At 46.3% G+C, this 22,855-nt stretch overlaps 1 protein-coding gene across 2 annotated transcripts in view; it reads left to right on the forward strand.

The window, feature by feature from the left end:
* FAM184A (family with sequence similarity 184 member A) overlaps positions 1–22,855 on the forward strand; it is a 75,440-nt gene that overhangs the window by 6,522 nt on the left and 46,063 nt on the right. For both annotated transcript variants that reach the window (XM_008048769.2, XM_008048770.2), the window contains exons 2-4: positions 15,783–16,637; positions 17,839–17,974; positions 20,282–20,463. In XM_008048769.2, coding sequence (XP_008046960.1) covers positions 15,984–16,637; positions 17,839–17,974; positions 20,282–20,463 — 972 coding nt within the window. In that variant the 5' untranslated portion in view covers positions 15,783–15,983. The remainder of the gene's footprint in view (positions 1–15,782; positions 16,638–17,838; positions 17,975–20,281; positions 20,464–22,855) is intronic.

Below are 22,855 nucleotides of genomic sequence, written 5' to 3' on the forward strand. Positions count from 1 at the left end.
ATCCACTCACCTCAGCCTCCCTAAGGCGTGGATTACAGGCTGAGCCACCGAGCCCGGCTCGCTTACTGCTTCTTATCCTGCCCCCTGCCTCTGCACCTAATTGAGAATATTCATCACAGTGATCGACGTTCTTAATGGAAGGGGAATCTCCTCTTGGTTGTTGGACAGAAAAGTGGTTAAGCACAATTAGCCTTAGGCTGTTACATAGAGAAGTTTGGGGTGGCGTGTGTTTAGAGGTGCCTGCTCTCCTGGGAAGATGAGCTGAGAAAGAACAAAGCTCTAGACACATGCGTCTGGGGTGCTTGAGTAATAGACCATTCCAGCCCGGGTATCTGAAACCACAGATCACTGTATGGAGAGTATGCGAGTCATTTCGTTAGTAGGTGCTCTACACAGTCTCTGTAACTCAAGAGGTATGAGCCCTGGTTGAAGACAGAATGGAATGTGCAGAGGTGCATGACCTCAGTAGCAGAATGGGCAGCCCGGAGAGGGTACCTCTCCTCCCGAGCAACTGATACAGCCACCTGGCTGCCTGGGACCTCCTGGACAGCTCTCTGACCGGATCTCAGTCTCCGCCCCAGGATTTGTGTTAGCAACTTCAGGCCTCTTTCCTGAGGCGTTTCGATGCCTTTGACTGTTCTTGACTCAAGCCCTGTCCAGTGTCTCCTCCACGATGCAACCAGAATTAACTTCTGAAGTGCAAATCTGATCACGCTGTTCCTCTGCTTAAATACCTTCCCCTGTCTCCATTGCCTACAAACTTAGTAACTTGGCTGTTAGTTGATGCATCATATTGGGGTCACTTCCTTAAAGAAGACTCAGGATGCAGAAGTTCAAATTCCTCCTACATTTTTCACGAAGCCTCTCCCTGTACAGCCTGTGTGATGCCGGTCTCTTTCAGCTCGTGCTGCTTCCCGTCCTTTCTCTGGGGGTGGTTTGTTGATCCGTCTGGTAAAAGCAGCTTCCAGCTTAGGTCGGGATCGGAGCCAGATCAGGCCCAAGCGCAAAGGCGACCAAAAGGAGCCCGGCTTTTTTATTCTTACTTTTCTCCTGTGCGTGTGTGAAGAGACACCGCTAGTAGGCTGTATGTGAGGGTTACGTCCCGACGCCTACTTTGCCATGGTCACTTTGGCTGCTGCCTGAGGATTGGATCGCAGCCCAGCATGAAGATCCGGAGTCAAGGTCACGAAGTCGGGAGACCGCTGCAGAGGTCTTGGCCCTCGAGCAGAGGTGGTGGTGGCTGTGTGAGGGTGGCTGCGATGGCAATGGAGGGGAGTGCAGAGATGCGTGGTGGGTTTTGGAAGGAGAGCGGAGAGGACCCAGTCATGATTCATGTGTGTGTGTGGGGGAGTACACAGAAGAACACCTGGGTGACACACTTGAGGTCTTCATCCTTTCACGCCTGCTTAGGTGTGAAAGGAGAACATGAGAATACAGGCATCTCTATCCCAAACCGATAATTACCATGGTCTTCAGTCCTTGCCTTATGCCTGAGTTAGTGAGGGTTAGTTAGGGTTAGAAGGGAACGTGTGACTTGGAGAATGAAGTCCCAGTGAAAAGCTGATGTGACAGAGGTCATTGTAGGAGAGGCTGCAGTCGTTGCTCTGGAATTCCTCAGGAGGTCGGCCTCCCAGCTCAGGACTGAGTCTCATGTGTGGACACTGCTACCCGGGAACCTAGGCTTCCAGGGGCCGCTGGCTCTGGAGACTCTGGCCTTTCAAGGACAGCATTGTCACCAAACGCAGCCACATTCTACAGTGCTTAGCATGTGTTGCAGAAAATAGTCTCCCAGTCCTACCCGAGTCGTCTCGTTAATTTTTCCTGACATCCAAATTCTTACTCAGAAGCCTCTATTTGACTCTGTGATCAGACATGATGACACATTATAACCCTCCCTTTCTTATGCTACCTCTCAAACCCTGTCAGGAGATTCTTCAAAATAGGCTCTACAATCTTGTGGATCCGAGCCATGGTTGCCCTTCTTGAGATCTGTTGTGTGTTCCTGGCCATTCAGGGGCATAGTCCTGAGGTGTGGACAAGCAAGACCGGGGTGTGAAATGCTGGTTATATTGGCTTCACCCACCTGGCATATGGCTCAGGGAATGCCTGCTCTTGGTGTATTCCTCTTGAAGTCAGAGGCAGACAAGCCGCACATAGATGGAGAAGAATCAGCTAGCTATCCACAGGACCTCTGGAAAAGAAGGTACCAGTCGGCTGCTGGTGTTTTAGACTGGCCTCATCTTCCTTCTTCCTGGCCCAGGACACTTTATACTCCGTTCTGCTTTGGCAGCAGGAGCTCTTTGGAACATTATTATCCTCTTTGTTTGTTTTTCACATAAGAACCTTCAAAGGCATGAGTAAAAGTGTTGGCTGACAATTCATTAATACTACCTAATACAAATTTTTATATATGATATCTTAAATAGCCAAGTATTTCAAACACCAAATATAGTAATAAAAAATATAAATACATATGTATCATGCCAGACTCCCAAGGACCCCAGGAGGGAAGACAGTGTGTCCAAGAGGTCAAAGAAATGACCCAGAGATGACGGACAAGACACGGGACCTGCTTGTTCCGGCTGGAGCCTGAGGGGGAGGAGACATCCCAGGTTGGCCACCCCCGGGACCCCTGGCCACTGCCCAGGCTCTAACCTCCCTGCTTGGGACCATATCTAGGGTATGCTCGTGTGTCAGTAAGTGTGTGTCACCTACAATATGGAGACAGGAAGTCTTATGTCACAATAAATAAATACCACAGTAGAGATATGTTCAAAATATTAAAGGAACCCACATATCTGGACCTCCGTGGAGTTCAGAAGTCACTTGGCACTCTACAAAGCATCCCATGTAACCAAAGACCATTTGGTTGAAATGAGAGCTGTTGAAATGAAAAAAAAAAAGTTGTTTGGAGCAGGGCTGATGTTACAGTAGCTTTTAAAAATGTTTTTACATGGTTTTACAGATTCAGTTTTGACAGTATTGCCCAGTATCATTATATGTTATAGTTAATAAATATATGAATTTCTTCTGAGACGAAAAACAGAAATGAAGAGTAGCAATAACACTGATAGGAAATTGTATGGGCATAGTAAAAGTTGTGGTGCGTTTTGGGGTGGTTTGTTTGGTGTGCAGAGCTTTTGCTGCAGAACGTGTGGCCATCTGAAGACCCACTCAGTGTAGTTAGCTTTCCAAAGTCCACCTGTATTCTGCCATGGGTGCGGCTGTCTTTCTGACTTCTCAGCTTCCGAGTGTAGTGTGATTTCACATTTTTCCTTGTACTGCGTTCCCTATATCCTGTCTCTTATTAGGTTCCATCACGAGGAGAGATGTGAAAAAAGAGAGAACATAGTGGTAATAAAATGAAGGGCAAGATGTTTTTTTTCTTTGTCTTTATCTATTTTCTGAATTTCCTGCCACGAACAGAGATTACTTCAGTGACCAGGGAATACATGTCACGTATGATTTTCCCCGAGGAGCTAAGACAAAAGGAAGGCCTTCCAGGGAGATCGTGGTACTGGCGAAGGTATAGGGGGAGAAGCGTAATTGGTTACGAAATATTTATCAGTGTCCTCAGTCCTGATGTGTGCGATGTTAATGTTTTGTAACATGATTGGCCTTGCTGTGTCTGAGAAACAATTTTGTCTGTGTGGAACATGAGGATACAGGAAGTCTTTTCGTGGCAACTTTGAATATCTGTTGCTCCCCGATGAGAGGCATTGTGGCGTGCTGTGCATTTCTGTCTGTGAATGAGCATGGCAGGCAGTCCGGCCTCCTTTGCCGCTTTTGTGGCGCACGTCGCACACCCCCTCCACTGCTGTTCTGCCTCCTTCCCCTCTGAGGTGCAGCGAGAAGAGGACTCTCCTGTTAGGTTGAGTCACGGATCACTGCTGCACTGTGCTTTGTGGGCGAATGTGGCTTGGTGATGCCAGAGTGGCTTTTTTTTGAGACAGCGTCTCGCTCTGCTAGGCTGGTCTTGAACCCCTGGCCTCAAGTGGTCCTCCTGCCTCGGCCTCCCAAAGTACTGGGATTATAGGTGTGAGCTACTGTGCCTGGCTCAGGGGCTTTTTTAGAGGCCGGCATGTGACCTGAGCCAGAGCACCCCTAGGTAGGAGAAAGAGAGATGATCAGCCAACAGTTAGCGTTTCAAGGCAGAGACCGGCTCCTGTGGGATCTCTTTCCGTGACATAAGTAGAAGAGTAGAACATCAAAAAACAAAACCATTTGGAGAAATTCATAGATGGTTCCAGTGTTTTCTTTGTGGCAAGGGGAAGAGAATAACCTTTTCCTTTTCTCCTCATTTGCTTTTATCAACATAGCGGAGGTTTCCCAGCTTCTTTGTAGTTAGGATCTAGTTTTCTTAGGTCTTTGGTGTCATTGTAAAGTCGCGGACTAGGTAAATAGTCTGTTGGCACCCTTTCCCTTCTGCCTGAGTCCTTGGAGTGGATGGCGGGGCCAGAACTGGTTGGACAGCCCGCAGGCTCGGCTTTGAGAGCAAGCAGAAGTCCTAGGTTAGGGTATTCTGAGGTAGAAGAGGCCGCTAGACTTGTGGGCCTTGCCCTCGTCTGTCTCAACATGCTTGATGGACGATGCTCACCCATGTACGAGACCTCAGTGTGCAGAGCCAGGTTTGGATCAACTCCGTGAATTTTAAGAGGAAGTAAAGCACTGTAAGTCCTCATCACCGCACACATCAAGGATATCAGTAGCTGTCACGTGCTAGAGACTACAACATAGGTGAGATAAACCACGAGTTATACCTAGTTCCCAGTGTATTGGCCATTAAGATGTTCCTTTTCTTTATATTTGCCAGTTTCGGGCTCTATTAATGTTAAGTTATTTGGAACATATAAGTCACGACATCACTAGTACCTGTGTCAGTGTAATTGTTTCTTAATTTCCTTTTCAGATTGTTCATTGCTGAGTTACAATGGAGATGTGTTAATCTTATGTTCTGTAAATTTGCAGAATCTTTTTGGCCCTAATTGTTTCTTGTGGATCCTTTGAGATTTCCTACATAAAGCATTATGTCATCTACACATAATAATGGTTTTACTACTTCTTTTCCAGTTTGGATGACTTATATTTCTTTTTCTTGCCTAATTGCACTGGCTGGGACTTCCAGTACAATGTTGAATGCATAGTAGTAGTGAAAGGGGGCTTCCTTTTCTTAATCAGTTCTTAGGCTTGTCAAAAAAAATTTTTTTTTGAGTCAGGGTCTCACTCTAGTGACACTCTAGTGTCACCCAGGCTAGAGTACGGTGACACTCTCATGGCTCACTCATGGCAGCCTCTACCTCCTGGGCTCAAGCAGTCCTCATGCCTCATCCTCCAAAGTTCTGGGATCATAGGCGTGAGCCACCATGCCCAGCCTGGCTTGTCAATTTTGTTGATCATTTGAAAGAACCAACTTTTGGTTTAGTTGATTCTCTCTACTGTTTTCTGTTCTCTGTTTCTTTTGTCTACTCTCAGATCATTATTATTCTCTTCCTTCTGTTAGCTTTGGGTTTAGTTTGCTTTTTTCCCCTGGTTCTTTGAGGTATGAATTTAGGTTTTTGGTTTGAGATCTTTCTTATTTTTCAATGTTTGATATGGCAACTACTCGGTAGTGCCAGTACAGTGGGCAAGTGGCCATAGACAGTACGTAGATGAACGGATATGACTGTGTTCTTTATTACAAAGGCAAGCTGCACAACCAGTCTGCCAACCTCTGTTTGAGCTGGATCCTACAAATTTTGACACGTTTTGTTTTCACTGGCACTCGGTGGCTTCCTGCCCCTTCCCCAAGGGTTCTCTGGTCACGTGGCCTGGGGGCAGCGGCGCAGAAGTGGGGCAGGGGCGGAGAAGGGTTTGCCGGCCTGCCCAGCCGCTGGTGGCTGTGGGTCCTCAGACGGGGAACATGGGTGGAGTGTTCGTGCTGCTCCTGCAGGGGGTGCCTGCTTCACCGAGGAAGGCCTCCTTCCGTCTTCTGCCCAGTCAGCGGTTTCCCTTGGGCCTCCCGCAAGGTCACAGGAGAGAGATGATGGGCAGGCATCCTCGGCTGTGTTTGTGGCTTCCTTGGGCTTTGTTCTCTCCCACTTGCCCAGGCCCTGCGTTTAGCCCTTGGTTATCCGTTTTAGGTGAATCTCTCTTACACACTTGTATGGGTAAGAAATGTCTCATGTGTCTTCTGTGCTCGGCCACAAGTAAACCAGAGACTGTGTCGTGTCTGTCTTTGGAGGCTTTTCTTAGATGAAAAGCCAGTGAGTTGCTGCGTGATCTCAGCTCTCTGATAGGTTCAAGAAAATGTGTGGTTTTGTGGGTTATTTGGTAGTAGTTATTAGACAGAGTGTTGCTCTGTCTTTCTACATCCCAGGTGGAAACTGGAAGCCCATCCGTTGTTGTTATTTTTTTAATTGAACACACCCACATGTCAGTGTGAATAGGTATTTTCTTTTGGCGGTTCATTTTCTCCACATGATTCTTTTTTCTGCGGCCAAGGACCTACGCAGACTGGCTCCTGGCATTCAGGATCTGAGCAGGTAGCAGGCAGCCGGGACCTCATCGTTCAGGTGGCAGAGCGGCGCAGTCTGAGGCTAAGAGCGGTTTTAGGGTCAGGGCGAAGCTGAGCGGAAGGTGGGCGGAGTTCCCATCCCCCCTCCTTGGACAACGCACCCCCCCCCCAACTTCCTGTAGCAAGGTTTGTTTGTTAGAATTGGGAATCCTACACTGATACATCATTTCTATCCAAAGTCCATGGTTTGCATTAGGGTTCTCTCTTGGTGTTACACATTCTGTGGGTGTTGACAAGCGTATCATGACACACGTCCATCATGATAGTGTCATAAAGAATAATTTCACCGCCCCGAATATCCTCCGTGCTCTGCCTGTTTCCCTCTCCCTCCCCCAGCCCTGGCAGCCATGGATCTTTCTTCTGTCTCCACCGTTTTGCCTTCCTTAAAGCTGGAATCATATGGTAGGTAGCCTTTCCACATAGGCCTTTTTTGCTTAACAAGATGCAGTTTAGGTTTCTCCATGTTTCTCTTATGGCTCTTATTTCTTTCTAGCACTGAATAGCATTCCATTGACTGGGTCAGTGTAATGTGGCAACCCCAAGTCTGAGAAGGTTTGTGCATGATGTTTACCAATTCTAAAGAAGTCACCGGCAGGTCCTTCAGGGACAGAGTTTATTAGAACTTGTGGGGGCACCGAAGGCGGCCAGTTGGGGAAGAATCCATGGCCTCAGGACCGTACAGCAAGCAGTTTTATGATTAAGCAAGTTATTATTCAAATTGCTGTTTTGTGCTGTTTTATTTTGAGTGGGTCTGATTAGTAACACTCATACTTATCTTTGCCAGAGCGCAATTTAAAAAAGCAGTGAGCACGTAGTGGGCATTCACAGTTTGTTGATGTTTGTTTTGATTTTGTGTGTGTGTGTGTGTGTGTGTGTGTGTGTGTGTGTGTGTGTGTGTGTGAAAGCTTGGCAGCACAGATCTTATTGCATGGATCCTATCTAATAGCTGTCTAATAGGACGTCTTGCTGGTTCAGAATTCAAGTTAAATCTTCAGGAGAAACAGCTGCATTCTACATTACTATACATTAAGATACCTCTGACATTATTAGACTTCATATTTTCCAATAATAATTGCAGAAACCCATAGCAAATATTAAAGGTGGTTCTTTTGCAAAAGCAGTTGGGTTTTAAAGTTCTTTTAAAACAGGAGTTGTATAGTGCCCTTGGCTTAAATAAATCCAAGTGAGCTCTTTTTGTTAACTGCCTCGTAAATGTTTCATTTGGAGACAAGTCTGTTGCTGGAATTAATTTGGTTACGTAATATATGAAGAAAAGCCTTTGTGTTTTGATTTTCCTTTCTAATTCAAAACAAAAGAAACAGAACCAAGGAGGAAAAATAAAAGTAATTCTTGCCTACAGCTCAGCTGTCTGTGTAAGGTAGCGTCCATCCTTGAACTCACCTTGAACTCCAGATCTGCAGTGCATCACCCTGGTGGGTCCTATTGTGCAGGCAGTCATGGAAAATGAGTCTCTGTGACTGAATGTTTTGTAAGAATGAGGGCAGAGAGGATTTGCGTCTCCTCATCGTGGAGTGAAAGACTGTTAGGATCCTTTTTCCATGTGGAGTCTGCCGGTTGCCTTGTCTCTCTACCACTCACGGCTCTTAAATTCTCCTTCACGGTTGTGAACAGTTGAGGCCTGACCTTGAGCTTGCACACTCCACGCAGGAAGTCAGAGGACCAATGGTCCATAGAGACAGCTTCTGTCACTCAGCAAGCACCCTTGAAGGGTTTGCCACACAAAGGTAGGTTGGTTTGTCTTAGGGACTAACCTCTTTGTAAGCAAATTTAATTCCTCCTCTGACTGTCTTTTCTTATTTCTTAATAGCTTTAAACTGAGTGGGATGTTACTCAAGAGGGACACTAGAACAGAGTGGGGAAAGGGTAATCCAGGAAAAGCAGACTGATACAATGTGGCCTCATGGTGTGGTAGGAGGTACCCCAGCACTAGCAGACAGGATGGATTGAGGAAACACACTGCACAGTTTCTGCAGAAAGGAACTTAACGTGAGCAAAAAGCCAATAAAGACTCGGTAAAACATCCAGCCTGGTCTCTTCACAGTTGTCAATGCCATGAAATACAAAACAGCAGCAACAACAAAGGAGGCTTGGTTTGTTGTTTTTAAAAAAGACTAAAGGGATGCGAATGGCAATGCAATACAACACGGGATCCTGGATTGGACTTTTGTTGACAAAGAACGGCTTCTATATTTTCATTACTGGAGTAATTTGGTAGGACTGTGTATTAGATAAGATTCCATTAAGTTGAATTCCTTGGACGTGGTAATGCTATTGCCTTTGATCTCACAAAATAATATACTGAAATGTTTAGTGGTGAGTCCTGATGGCTGCAACTTATTTTCAGATGACACAGAAAAAAGAAAACTCATGCATGTATGTGCACGTGTGTGCACGTGCTTGGTGCTAAAAGAGTTTAGGGTTTTTTCTTTCTAACATTCATTTTATACTAAGTGATATTTTGTGAGTTCTGCTTCTTGCTTTTCTTCTTTAGGATGCATAGTCGTTTGTGACCACCTCATTTTAATATTTTCCTTTCATCTACCTCATTTTTGTAGCATGAGCTACTTGGGATGATTTTTTTTTTTTTTTATTTCTTGAATTCAAGTCTATAAACTCTTTAGCTTCTCTTCTTAAGCTACAATTATTAATCCTGTTATTCGGTAATGTCGGTAGCATAAATACATGCTGTTTTTGGTCATGAGTAGAATGGGTTAAAAAAATATGGAGGAATCTGTGCAATTTCGTCACTTTCAAAAGAAAACCATCTTTAAAAACATTGTATGAACATGGCTTTATACAGTAACGATGACATTTGGGGATGTGGCACTAATACTTGGGCTTCCATGACAGCGAACCATGTTTTAGAAACATAAGGGCTCCAAGCAGAGCTCACTGGGGAATATTTAATAATTTGTGAAGTTGTATTTGAAAATTCCTGGGGTGGAGGTGGGCAGAAAAGAAAATTCCTGGACGTTTGCTTCGTGAGGCTGATCTGGGCGTACCGCGAGCGCCGATGGAGGTGTGGGGCTCTGGTCTATGTTATTGCTTGAGAACAGGAGAGCTTCTATGGCCAAGGGAAGTAACCCTTTATTCCTGAGACGTCTGAGATACTCTTTCTGATATTCCTTAACTAATTTAGCCATGTGGCCCGGGTAACTTTGGGTTACGAGCTCAGTTAGACAACTTGAAGGCTAAATAATAAAAACATATTCTACCTTTGTTCAAAGTGTACCGTATCTTTTTTAAAAATTACTGAATCTGAGATCTCTCGTCATTTACTTTGGACACTCCCATGTGTCTTATGTATGCTTATGTACTTGGAGGGGGAATCTTCCTTCACTTTCTCCTTCTCCTTCTCTTTCTCTCTTTTACTTCCATTTCTGCCTCTCTCTCTCTCTCTCTCTCTCTCTCTCTCTCCATTTCTCTCTCTATCTCCATTTCTCTCTCTAGCTCTCTCACTGTTTTGCGCGCTCTCTCCCTCTCTCTCTATCTCCACTCTCAGTCTGTCTCTGCCATTGATCGGAAAGAAAAATGAAGCAGTATCCAAAATTCACCACATAGACAAAAAAGGAAAGTTTGAGACTGGCAGTCACTGTTAATGTTACTCTATTTAAAAGTTGAATGTTTTCTGATTATAATAGTAACATTCATTCAGTATAGAAGGCTTAGAAATCCTGAATGAATCTGGTTTATTTTTTACATGCATCTGTGTCAGTGCACACTCTTTCCTCCTGTAAAATGGGGCCTCATTGTATGTAGGATTGTATACTTGCCTTAGATTACACTTTCTCTTTTGCTACTGAATACTGTAGGTGGGTGCTTTCTGATGGTTACATAATATTACATCCTATGAGTAGATCGTCATTATCCAATGAGTTCCTTACCTTAGCAGTTAAGCCCGTTGGTTATAATATGTAGCAATTAAAGTCTATTTAAAATATTTTAAGCTAATAAGCTAATATAGCACACATTATTTTAGTGGATATACTTTGTTATGAATATACTTTATTACTTTTTCAGTGAATGTACTTAATTACTAATGATTTAGACTTTTGTGAGAATGAATATATATAGAGAGAGATAGATATCAGTCAGCGTCGGCTGCAGTAATGAAATACCCTATATTGGGTGGCTTAAAGAACAAAAATCTATTTCTCACTGCCTGGAAACTGGGAAGTTTAAGCTCAAAATGCCAGCCCATGCATCTCCACAGTGAAGGCTTTCCTCCTGGGTGGCAGGTGGCCACCTTCTTGACGTGTCCTCACAGGGCTGAGAGAGGAAGCAAGCTTTTCTGGTGTCCCTTCAGATGCTGGCACTAATCCCAGCATGAAGGCCCCGCTCTGATGACTCATCTGAACCTAATTAGCTCCCAAAGGTCCCATCTCCAAATACCGTTGTGTTGGGCTTTAGGGCTTCAGCATATGAATTTTGGAGGGACACGGTTCAGTCTGGATCAGCCAATAATGAGAACTATTTCAGAAAGAACTTAGCATTTTTAAAACTAGAATCAAGAATTGTTCTCGTTTTACCTGTGGGAAAGATTATCTAAAAATCTTCACAGAAAAAGTTAAAATGGCTGTTGCTTATTCATCACAAAATACGTAGCGAAATTAGGCATTGTTGGCATAAAATAGGACTATGAAGTTGCATGAAATTGTCGAAATGATTCATGTCCTAGTCCAGAAAAACTGCAAATGACTCCTCATGTCTTTTAAGACACTTTGTGAAAAGGGACTTTAGAGAGTTTCTTTTTCCTGTTTGGAGAATAATAGCCAGTTTTATGAATGCTTATGGTCACTTACTGAATGAAGTTCCTTTTAAAATTAGTCTGATTCTCTACACATAAATGATACAACTAATTAACAAGTTTTACCATGTTTTAGTGCTTTCTGGCTTCCAAAAATAGTAGTGTAGCATGAATTTTTAAAATGTTGGTACTAGGTTGATATTATAACAATAAGCCACTAGGACAGTAGAATCTCTAATATTTGAGAAACTCGAAGATTGGAGAAATTCTGTGATTTTACATAGGGTCAGACAGAATTAAGTTCTGCTGCTTTAGGTCATATCTTCTATATGTTCGTATAACACAGGAGTTTTTATATTACCTTGGTCTGAGAATTAGTAATCAGAGAAAGGTACTAATAAGTGATTACCTTTTTGTAATTGTGTAGAAAAATGAACTATTGGAGGATACTATATCCAGTTAGACGCAACTTGAAAATTTATGTATATAGCATTCTCATTTTAAAATAATGTAATTTAGCCAGGCTCAGTGGCTCAGCCTGTAATCCCGCGCCTTTGGGAGGCTGAGGTGAGTGGATTGCCTGAGCCCGCGGGTTCGAGACCCGCCTGGGCAGCGAGACCTCATCTCTACAATAAATCAAAAAATTAGCTGGGCGTGGTAGCGCACACCTGTAATTCTGGCTACTTGGAAGGCTGAGGCAGAAGGATCGCCGGAGCCCAGCAGGTCGAGGCTGTGGTGACCGGGAGCAGCCACTGCACTCCAGTCTGGGCGATGGAGTGAGACTCCAACTCAAAAAAAATAAAAATAAAATAAAATAATGTAATTTAGTAGTGATATTATTTCAAGTAACCACTAATGAAAGCAGTATTAGTTTGTTATGTGGTGCTTGGTTTTATTTTATTATGTCTTTTTTAAGTTTTTAGAAGCTTATTTTAACATTGTTTTCCTTGGGGAATACCAATACATGAACAGCACAAATATATGTTTCTTTTATAAAATATGCTTTCAGAATCACATAATTGGTTTTCTCAGTGTGTGGGTGGTAGTGGAGAGACCCTTGGACTATTTAGTTGAGAGTAAACCAAGACAGTGCAAATTTAGATCTCTTGTCTTAGTTGGCTTTTCTGCGTATAGGTTAGAACAGGAATCAGTGATAAGGTCTTTTCTGCACCTACTCAGCTTTGCTTTTGTAATGGGAGAGGAGCTGTAGGCAATACATCAGTAAACGGACACTGGCGTACACCAATAATGCTTTATTTACAGAGACAGGCAGCAGCCATTTGGATATTGAGTTTAGGGTTTAGAATATAAAGTGAGCTCAAGTACCTCACCATAATACTTTTCTGTCATTTGTCCAGCGATTTTTTTACTTTGCTCAAGTTCTCTTCTAACTTGATGCTTTAGTTCCTTCTCTTGTCCTTTTTTAATTTCACCTTTTCATTCACCTTTTTGAAGGTTTTATGGGGGTTGTATAGATTCCGCTTCTTTTCTAGGCTGACACCCTCAGACATCTTTCCAACCTTGTTATCCAGACCTCCCCAGAGTTAATCAGTTAAACATTTACTGACTTCCGGGAGTGAGTGACGGTAAGAAAATGGAAGGGCCAGATGCGAAGAAAAACCATGCTCCGTGGACTCAGGTGGCCGTGGGAGACTCGTTAAGGGAGGCAGGACTTGAACTGACTCCTCAAAGGCTGGAGGGAAGGGAGATATGAGAGAAAAGAGGAGGATACTTCATCATTGTTGGCAAAGGAGCGCTCGCGTGCTGCCACCCTCCCCCATTTCATCCCCCAAATAGGGAACCCCACCATGGCACAAAGCGTTTTTCCCTCTGCCTTCGCTCAGTGCGACACAGAACGCTTCGTCTCAGGTCACCAAGATGAGTGCGTTCCCCCCCCACCAACAACCACTTCTCCAGGGGCACCGAGTGTCCTGTAGTTTTTTGTTTGTTTGTTTGTTTGTTTTTTGAGTTGGAGTCTCACTGTGTCGCCCAGACTGGAGTGCAGTGGCTGCTCCCGGCCACCGCAGCCTTGACCTGCTGGGCTCCGACGATCCTTCCGCCTCAGCCTTCCTAGTAGCCGGAATTACAGGCGCGCGCTACCAGGCCCAGCTGATTTTTTTGATTTATTGTAGAGATGAGGTCTCGCTGCCCAGGCGGGTCTCGGGCTCAGGCCATCCACTCACCTCAGCCTCCCAAAGGCGCGGGATTACAGGCTGAGCCACCGAGCCGGCTGTTAAGTTGTATTCTGACGCAGTCTACCCAGACGCTGTCTACCCAGAGATAGCGTCAGATTTCGCAGGTTAAGGTCTCAGTCCCACAGAGCTCTCTTTGGATACCAGTCGCAAGTTCTTCTTGCCGGCCTAAGTAGATTGGGGTTCCCACTGCTCCCCCATTGGGTTGGGGCAGTTGGCTAGGAGGGGTCACAGAACTCAGGGAAACACATATACCCATTTATTATAAAAGATATTGCAAAGGATACAGATGAGCAGCTAAATGGAAGAGAGGCCCAGGGCAAGATCAGTGGGAGGAGCGTGGAGCTTTATGCCCCTTCTGGCGTGCCACCCTCCCAGCATCTCCACGTGTTCGGAAGCCCCTTTTGGGTTTTTGTGAAGGTTTCCCTATTGATTAAATCCTTGGCGGTTGGCGATCAACTCACCTTCAGCCCCTCTCCCCTCCCTTGGAAGTCAGGGTGTGGGGCTGGAAGTTCCAACCTCTAGTCACATGGTTGGTTCTCTGGCCGCTGGCCCCCATTCTGTGGCCATCCAGGAGCTGACCGAGAGTCACTTCATAAGAACGCAAGATGCCCCTGCCCCCCAGGAAATTCCAAGAGGCTTAGAAGCTCTATCCAATGATCCTGTCACTCAGGGAGTCACACAATTCTTAGGAGCTTTATGTCAAGAACTGGGGACAGAAGCCAAATCATATATTTTTTATTTTATTTTTTTACATCACCGACCTGTTTCGTCTTTTCTGGCCAATGACTTGGTAGGCAGGTATGACCCCAGGGCACAGGACTAGGAAACCACCCAACATTCTTGGCCTATAAGCTTCCTTTAAGCTTAAATATGTAAATTAAAGGAGTCCTCCATGGATCTGTGTTTGCTCACTGGGGACAAACTTTAGGATTTGGATCTAGGGTTTTAAAAAACAGGCTGTGAATAAGCACTTCTGGGCACGTGTTTTCCTGTGGATCTTGCAGGGAAAAGGGGAAGCTGTGGCAAGACAGAGGGGTCCTGCCATCTTTCAGTCTTTGTGCCTTCGGCGTGATTGCTTCTGAAAATAGCAAGTGAGTGTGTGGACGAGCTGCCGGGTCCAAACAAAGCCCCAGGTGGAGAGGGAGAAGCTGCGGTGGGGTGGGCTGCATCTCCGGAGGGTGACAGCCTATATCCAGCACGTCGGGTCTGGGTTGCCAGGAATATCTAGAGAGCCGGCCAGTCTGCCTCGGCTGCCTTGGCTGCACGAATAAGTTCTCCACAGAAATGGTGGCACGTTTGCATCTTCACCAGTTTTGAGTGTTTGATGCTGGAATTCGTTTCCAAAGCCAGAGGAGGGTCACACTGCAAAGCGCAGATCTCCAGGACACTGATTTTCAGCTCCTGGGTTGTTGCATGGTGTAGTGTTTACTCTCTTTCGTTCGGGAGAAAGTGGGCACGGCCCTCAGCCTGTCGTCACAGCTGAGAGTGTTGCACCATCTGACCACAGTGCTGTGGTGTGGCGGAGGGCTTGTCCGAGGAACAGAGGAGGAGGGTGTGGCTGCCCGGGGAGTGTGTTGTCACTAGAACCCAAGAAAGACCCATACTCAAAGCACTGCTGACTCAAGGAACCGGGCTTGCTTGGAGGCAGAGGCAAAACAAGGCGGTAACACGACAGCATGTGGTAGCTGAAGAGAAGAGCACTCATTGGATGGGGTCGCTCGAAACTCGGGAGAAAAGTGGACCGGCTTTGAAAGCGGACTCCAGGGGAATCGGAAAAGGAAATGTCCAAATTTGACATATTTAAACAGGCCTCTGGTGGGTACGAGAGGCTTTTGGGAGGCCTGTGGGCTTCTGGGAGCCTGGGGACACTGGGTCGAGCAGAGGCTTCTGGAGAAGCTTCCCCCCAACCCCTTCCGTCCCGAGGAAGCTCGGCTGAGGCGTGTGGAGAGTGCCCCTTCCCTCAGGCCTGCAGGCCTCGCTTGTCCCTTTCTTCCTTGCTGTTTCACCTGCAGTAAAACCTTTCTGATTCTGGGGGCTTTAAGATCATAAATAAAAGGCCTTCAAAGGCGAATCAGGATTATGCCAAGGTGGAGCTTGCTAGGTGAATCAGTCTGTGAGCACAGAAACAATCCACGAGATGTAATTATTTAACGCTAGCTAAGATCAGGTGCGTAGAGAAGCGTCTGTCCAAAGAAAGAATGAACTTCAAGCTAGAGAAGCGTATGGTTTGCTCAGCCCTTCTCTCTTCTGCTTCCAAACCGTGCAGGTAATCTACGCTTTGAACACTAAGAACGATGAGCACGAGTCTTCGATTCAAGCCCTCAAAGACGCTCATGAAGAAGAAATCCAGCAAATTCTTGCAGAAACAAGAGAAAAAATCTTGCAGTATAAAAGCAAAGTGACAGAGGAGTTGGATCTCCGGAGAAAGATCCAAGTCTTGGAAGCGTCGCTGGAAGACCACATCAAAATGAAGCAGCAGGCTCTGACGGAATTCGAGGCCTACAAGCACAGGGTGGAAGACATGCAGCTCTGCGCGGAAGCCCAGCACGTGCAGCGCGTGGTGACCATGTCACGGGAGGTGGAGGAGATCCGGAGGAAGTTTGAAGAGCGCGTGCGGAGCTTCGGACAGCTCCAGGTGCAGTTCGAGAAGGACAAGCGGCTGGCCCTGGAAGACCTGCGGGCCGCACACAGGCGCGAGGTCCAGGAGCTGCTCAAGTCCCAGCAGGACCGCGGCGCCCCGGGGGACTCCGGGCCCGAGAAGGCCGAGGAGCTGCACCGGCGGGAGGTGGAGGCCCTGAACCAGACGCTCGAGGCGCTGAGGCTGGGGCAGAAGCAGCTGGCCGAGGACTGTGAGGCCAGGCTGCAGAAGGCCCAGTCCTTTTACGAGCGTGAGCTGGACACGTTGAAAAGGTCGCAGCTGTTCACGGCCGAGAGCCTGCAGGCGAGCAAGGAGAAGGAGGCTGAGCTTCGGAAAGAACTTCAGGGCCAGGAGGCCGTTCTCCGAAAAAGCGTGGGAAAGTTAAAGACAGAGTTACAGATGGTTCAGGACGAAGCTGGGAGTCTCCTCGACAAGAGCCAGAAGCTCCAGGTGGCCCTGGCCGCTGCAGAGAACAATGTTCAGGTAGGCGAGGGCTGTTGTGCCCGTGGCGTGGACTTTCCTGTCCTCTCGGTTTTCTTTTTGAAGCGTGTTCGTTGTTAGACTCAGGAGCGGTCTGGAGGGGCTGAGAATCAGCCTCTTTTCATTCATACCGCTTACGCTTTTTCTTTTCTTTCTGCCTTTTCCTTTGTGAGAAAAGTTAGCGGAGGGATGCTTTTTATTCCCCTGCAGCAGTTATTTCTGCATTTCGCTATTAAGTGCTTCCAAAGATAAGACGAAAACCTGGCGAATGATAGGCTGGTGTGGTGGCTCATGCCTGTAATTCCAGCACCTTGGAAGGCCAGCGTGGGAGCAGCACTTGAGGCCAGGAGTTCAAGACCAGCCTGGGTGATAGAGCAAGATCCTGTTTCTAAAAGATAAAAATTGTAAAGACTTGCCAATTGTGTATGAAAGGATTTTATTTAAACCACCTGTTAACATTTCCCAGCTGTGGTGTGGGAGAGTTAAAATATTGAGCTTAGGGTTGTTTGTTGTTACTGTTTTTTAAACAGGGACAGGGTCTCACTATGTTGCCTAGGCTAGTCTTGAACTCCTGGCCTTAAGCAGTCCTCCTACCTCAGCCTCCCAAAGAACTGAGATCACAGAGGTGAGGTGCCACGTCCACCCCACCCCAGGCTGAGGGCCTTAATTATGTTTTCTTATTTTTCCTTTATTAATAGTGGTTTGCTCGTGAGTTGATAACTTAGGCATTGAATTGATTGCAGGGGAGGGAGCACAGGGTGGAGGGACAGAAAAGTCATCTGTCAGGTGTAGTGCTCTATGGTGCAACCAGGTAACCAAAAACCCTTTGTACCCCCTAAAGCTATTGAAATAAAGAAAAAGTAGATTATTTTGTAAACCTGAATTTAATAGAGGTATGGCACACGTGTGAAAAAGAATGCCAGAAGCCTACAGTTTTGTTTTGTTTTGTCGGCATAGAAAATTTCAAAGCTGTATTTTTTAGCATCTGTGCAACAATGAGGAATGGATTAGATAAGGGTAGAACAGCCTTTTCTGATTGGGTCATATGGCTTGTGAAGACAAGAAGTTAGACGTGTCGCCGGCACCTAGGGATTTAAAACTCGTTATTGTTACTTGTGATGTCTGAATAAGAGAAGGCTGCTTGTGATTTCGATGAGTTAGTGTCGTGCTTGCCTTTTGATAACGGCTGCTTAATCTTTCTTAGGTTCTTCAGAAGCAGCTTGATGATGCCAAGGAGGGAGAAATGGCCTTATTAAGCAAGCACAAAGAAGTAGAAAGTGAGCTGGCAGCTGCCCGAGAACGCTTACAGCAGCAAGCCTCAGATCTTGTCCTCAAAGCTAGTATGTCTCCCCGCGGCTTTTGGTGCAATGTTCAGCTGAAACCAACACTCAAATGCTAATTCACGATAAAATGTGTCTCTTCTTCTAATATTTCAGAATTATTTAGACTCGAAATATGCTAAAGGACGTGAATATCTTACTGGTTACTCCTAAGATAAGCAAATAATAACTTGTTTTTGCTTTTAGGAATATGTTTTTATAGAAAACGTATGAGTTAGCAAGTGAAACCTCCGCTTAGTCAGTCACTGAAAAAAAATGAAGCAGTGTAAGAGATACTGTCTTTTAAGAACATGAGTTTTACTTTACTGTTACTGTTTTAGAGACAGGGTCTTGCTCTGGCGCCCAGGCTGGAGTGCAGTGGCGTACTGGTAGCTCACTGTAGCCTTGAACCCCTGGGCTCAAGCTATCCTCCCGTCTTAGCCTCCCGAGAAGCTGGGACTGTAGGCGTGTACCGCCATGCCTGACTGACTCTTTTTACAGACAGGGTCTCACTGAAAAACACACATTTAGCCGGGCTCGGTGGCTCAGCCTATAATCCCGCGCCTTTGGGAGGCTGAGGTGAGTGGATTGCCTGAGCCCGCGGGTTCAAGACCCTCCTGGGCAGCAAGACCTCATCTCTACAATAAATCAAAAAATCAGCCGGGCGTGGTAGTGCATGCCTGTAATTCTGGCTATTTGGAAGGCTGAGGTGGAAGGATCACCAGAACCCAGCGGGTCGAGGCTGCGGTGGCTGGGAGCGGCCACTGTACTCCAGTCTGGGTGACAGAGTGAGACTCCAACTCAAAAAAAAAACAACAACACATTTAAAAGTATTTAAATTAGTTGAGCTATATGTCAATGGAAGCACCTCATTTCTTTGGGCTTGTGTTTAAAGCTCATTTTAGGTGCTAAAACTGAACTGCCTGTTTCCAAAGTGACTGATGTGCCCCTTCAGAGCCCTTCCTGGAAGAGAGGGGTGACTGTGTCAGTTCTGAAGTCGTATTTTTTCTGGGTGTTGAGTGTGTCCAGCAAGGCTGTTGGCGCTAATTCTGGGAGGATCTTGTCTGTTTTTTTTGGCTCATCATTGAATCCCAGATTTTCCTTCCTCTCAAGTGTAGTTTTTAGTAATTGTTAGCTACATCCGGGCTACCTGGAGAGTCTGTGAGACTGCAGATGCTGGACAGCCCCCCCACCAGCTTCTGATCTGGCAGGTTGGGATGGGCTGCATTCCCGACTGGAGTTCCCAGGTGCTGCTGGTGCAGGTGCAGGTGCAGGGTGCTTTGAGAGCTGCTGCCCTAGGCCGTGCCTCCTCTGAGGCCCTTTCTGCTCTCACTTTCCATCTGCCTCTCCTTACTTTCCTCTACCTGCCCGCCTCTACTTTCCCCATCTTTTTTGATTCTTTCATAACCTTGCTCTCCTTGTCTGTCTCTTGTACACGTGTGTGTGTGTGTGTGTGTGTGTGTGTTTAATTCTGTTTAGAGATAAGGTCTCGCTATGTTGACCAGGCCAGCATGCAGTGGCTATTCACCAGCGCCATCATAGCTCACTGCAACTCCAAACTCATGGGCTCAGGTGGTCTTGCCTCAGCCTTCCAAGTAACTCAGACTACAGGCTCCACCTTAATTCTTCATCTAGCCTCTTGTCTAAAACAAATTTATTAGCTGGGTTTTATGGCACACCCCTGTAGTCCTAGACGTGGGAGGCTGAAGTGGGAGGATTGCTTGAGTCCAGAAGTTTGAGGGTGCAGTGAGCTGTGATCACTTCATTGTGTTTCAGCCTGGGCAGTAGAGCACGACCCTCTAAGTAATAATAGCAACAACAACAATCATTATCATCATCTTTATTTCTTTTCATGGGTTTGTAGGAAAAGAAAAAAAAAAAGTAATAAAATAAAAATTTTGTTTCAGCCAAACTGGTATCTGCCACCTTTGTTCCCTACATAAACATTTCTTCCTCTTTATGTTAGAATGTGACAAAGAAGCGATTAGAAGAGAACAGAATATTTATTTTGGCAATGTGGTCTTAGTTGTGCATCTTCTCTCACCTTATGTAGCTTGCAATCTAAAAAAAAAAAAAAAAAGGAATGATCCTAATGCAGGGAGCAAAACTAGGATGTGAAAATGGCTTTCTCGCTTATTCTGGTTGGGTGAAAGCATTCCTATGGTAATTGTTTCCATTTCATGTAGTGGATAAACCAAAGGAAAAATGGTAAGTGCAGACCATTTATTTTGCCTAGGTATAAAGGACAGTTGTGTCACTAAACACAAACAGCTTTATATCACAACGCAACTGACTTTTCCATTGAAGTAATTTTCTTTCTGGGGGTAGGTCATATTGGAATGCTTCAAGCAACTCAAATGACCCAAGAGGTTACGATCAAAGATTTAGAATCAGAGAAATCAAGAGCCAATGAGCGATTATCTCAGCTTGAAGAGGAAAGAGCTTTTTTGCAAAGCAGAACTCAAAGTCTGGATGAAGAGCAGAAGCAGCAGATTCTGGAACTGGAGAAGGTAAAAAGGGAACAGAAGAAAGGTTCAGTTTTCCTCTTCTCAGGGTTGGAGTGTCTGCGCCTGCTCCAGCGTGCCAATGCGTTCCCTACACCTGTAGTTGTTTTTGTTCTTATTTTGGGCAAAATGTGTGGGTCTCGACTGTCACATATTGTCCCTTATTGTCTGGGCCACAATCTATGATAGAAAAACTCAACAGGTTTCTGCCACGACCCACATGGCTGCCTTGAGGGTCCCGAAAGAGCGTGCGTGGCGAGAGATGAAAAGACAAAGACATAAAGAAAACCTGGGGCCAGGTGGAACGCCTTTTCTCCGATGGAGGAGAAGTGGCCCCGAACTAGCTCAGCATGTTTATTTTATAATCAAGCACCAGGGAAGTTGGAAGGGATTCAAGGTCTGTGAGGGAGCCATGACGGAATTATGTTGCTGCCTAAACGGCGAACTGTTCCGCGGTTGTCTTGTCGCTAAGGCTTGATCTGTGCTATGTGCACCCGGATGTGTGGGCATCCGAGACGCTGTTTCGTGTCGCAGGCTGCATCCCTCACTGCCTGCCTTTGGCTAGGATGCGGAGCGTCCAGGCGAGGCCTTGCCTTCGCTTGGGGCCTTTACTCAAGGCCTGCTACATGACAGTGCTCGTCTGCTCCCCACGTCACATCCGCTCCCGACAGAAACTGAATACACTCTTATTTCCACGGAGTGTGTGTTTAGTCAATCGTATTTGTTTTGCTATTAATGAAATATATTGTTGCTATACCTGTAGGACATTTCTGCACGACTGAAAAGAGGGGCACGCTTTAAGCTCTGAAATCATATACCAGCATACTGAGCTTGTAGTTTAACAAGTAACGCACTTGTAGAGTGATTGCTGAGTGTTTATTCCAGTTTCCAGGCACCGGCAACACCCAGCAGGAGCCTTGGGCGTCCTTTCCTTCCCCCTTCCCTCAGCAGCTGTGTCTGCTGAAACGCATCTCTGCTCCCTGCTCCCCCCTCCACTCCTTATCCCGCTGCGGTTTCCTCCCGCCACCTCGCAGAATCTGCCGCCACCCGGCCCCCAGTGACATCCTGGCTGCTAGGCCCGGTGGAGCCTCTCTTTCTCCGGAACTTCCTGCCCGCTGATGTGCGGTCTTTCTCCTCTTGGCGTTTCACGTCCTCACCCTCTCCTCTTCTGCCTCCTGGGCCTTGCGGTCTTCTTTGTGGGCATCCCTCTGGTGTCTGTCTCTTCATGCTGATGTTCCCAGATTGCCATCTGAGTGCAGTGGCATCAGCTGACGCTTGTTCGGTGGTCGCTACTAAACCGTAGGTCCAGGCCACCTCTTTTCCCTGAACTCGAGTCCTGTGTATCTGATTTTCCATTGGGTGCCTCCATGTGCGTTTTTCACAAACATGTCAAGTCAGCAGGCCTGCAACTTTCTCTCCTCCGATGCACTGTGATTCTTTTACTCCTTATTTCAACAACAAAACCTGGGAGTCATTCTTGTCTCCTGTTTCCTCAGCCCTCTTATCTGCCACCATGTCCTATTGGTTCTACTCCTTGAATATATTTTTAGTCCATCCTCCGTCACAGAGCTGAGGCTTAGGCTCCTGTCCTCGCTTGCCTGGTTTATAGCCACACCCTCCTACCAGCTCTCCCTGCTTTGCCGCTAAGATGACTGCTTTAAAAAATATGTCGCGTGGCCAGGCGTGGTGGCACATGCCTGTGATCCCAGCACTTTGGGAGGCCAAGGCAGAAGGATTGCTTAAGCCCAGGAGTTCAGGACCATCCTGGGCAACATAGCGAGACCTCCTCTCTACAATAAATCAAAAAATTGGCCAGACACGGTGGCACACGCCTGTAGTCCCAGCTGCTTGGAAGGCTGAGGCAGGAGAATCGCCTGAGCTCAGCAGGTCGAGGCTGTGGTAGCCGTGATTGTGCCACTGTACTCCATCCTGGGTGACAAAGTGAGATTATGACTCAAAGAAAAAAATATATACATAGCCACTTAAACTATGAGGCCTCGGTCCCTTCAGAATAAAAGTTGAAGTTCCTGGCATAAAAGGCCCCCTCTCGTTGTTGAACTCCTGCCTGCTTTGAGCAGTCTCCTGCTGCTTGCTCACCTTCTAGCCTGTGCTATGTTCAGAATGCTTAGCCGCGTGGACTTTCTGTCTCCTGAAGCGTCATCACCTGGTCAGCTACCTCTCACCTTTCTAATGCTAGATGGCCTTAAAAGTGGTTGTGAGTGTGGGCTTTGGACGTCAGACCTAAGTTCGATGTGTTCTTGTCTTCGGTTTCCTTACTGGCTTGTTGTGAGAATTAAATAAGAGAACATGTCATCACCAGCTCAGACATCTTCTCTTCTAGAAAGCCTTCCTTGATATCTCTCTCTCTCTCTCTCTGTCTCTGTCTCTGTCTCTCCCT

Source organism: Carlito syrichta, unplaced genomic scaffold, assembly GCF_000164805.1.
Source record: "Carlito syrichta isolate Samal-C Ts95f unplaced genomic scaffold, Tarsius_syrichta-2.0.1 Scaffold126623, whole genome shotgun sequence".
NCBI classification, from domain to species: domain Eukaryota; kingdom Metazoa; phylum Chordata; class Mammalia; order Primates; family Tarsiidae; genus Carlito; species Carlito syrichta.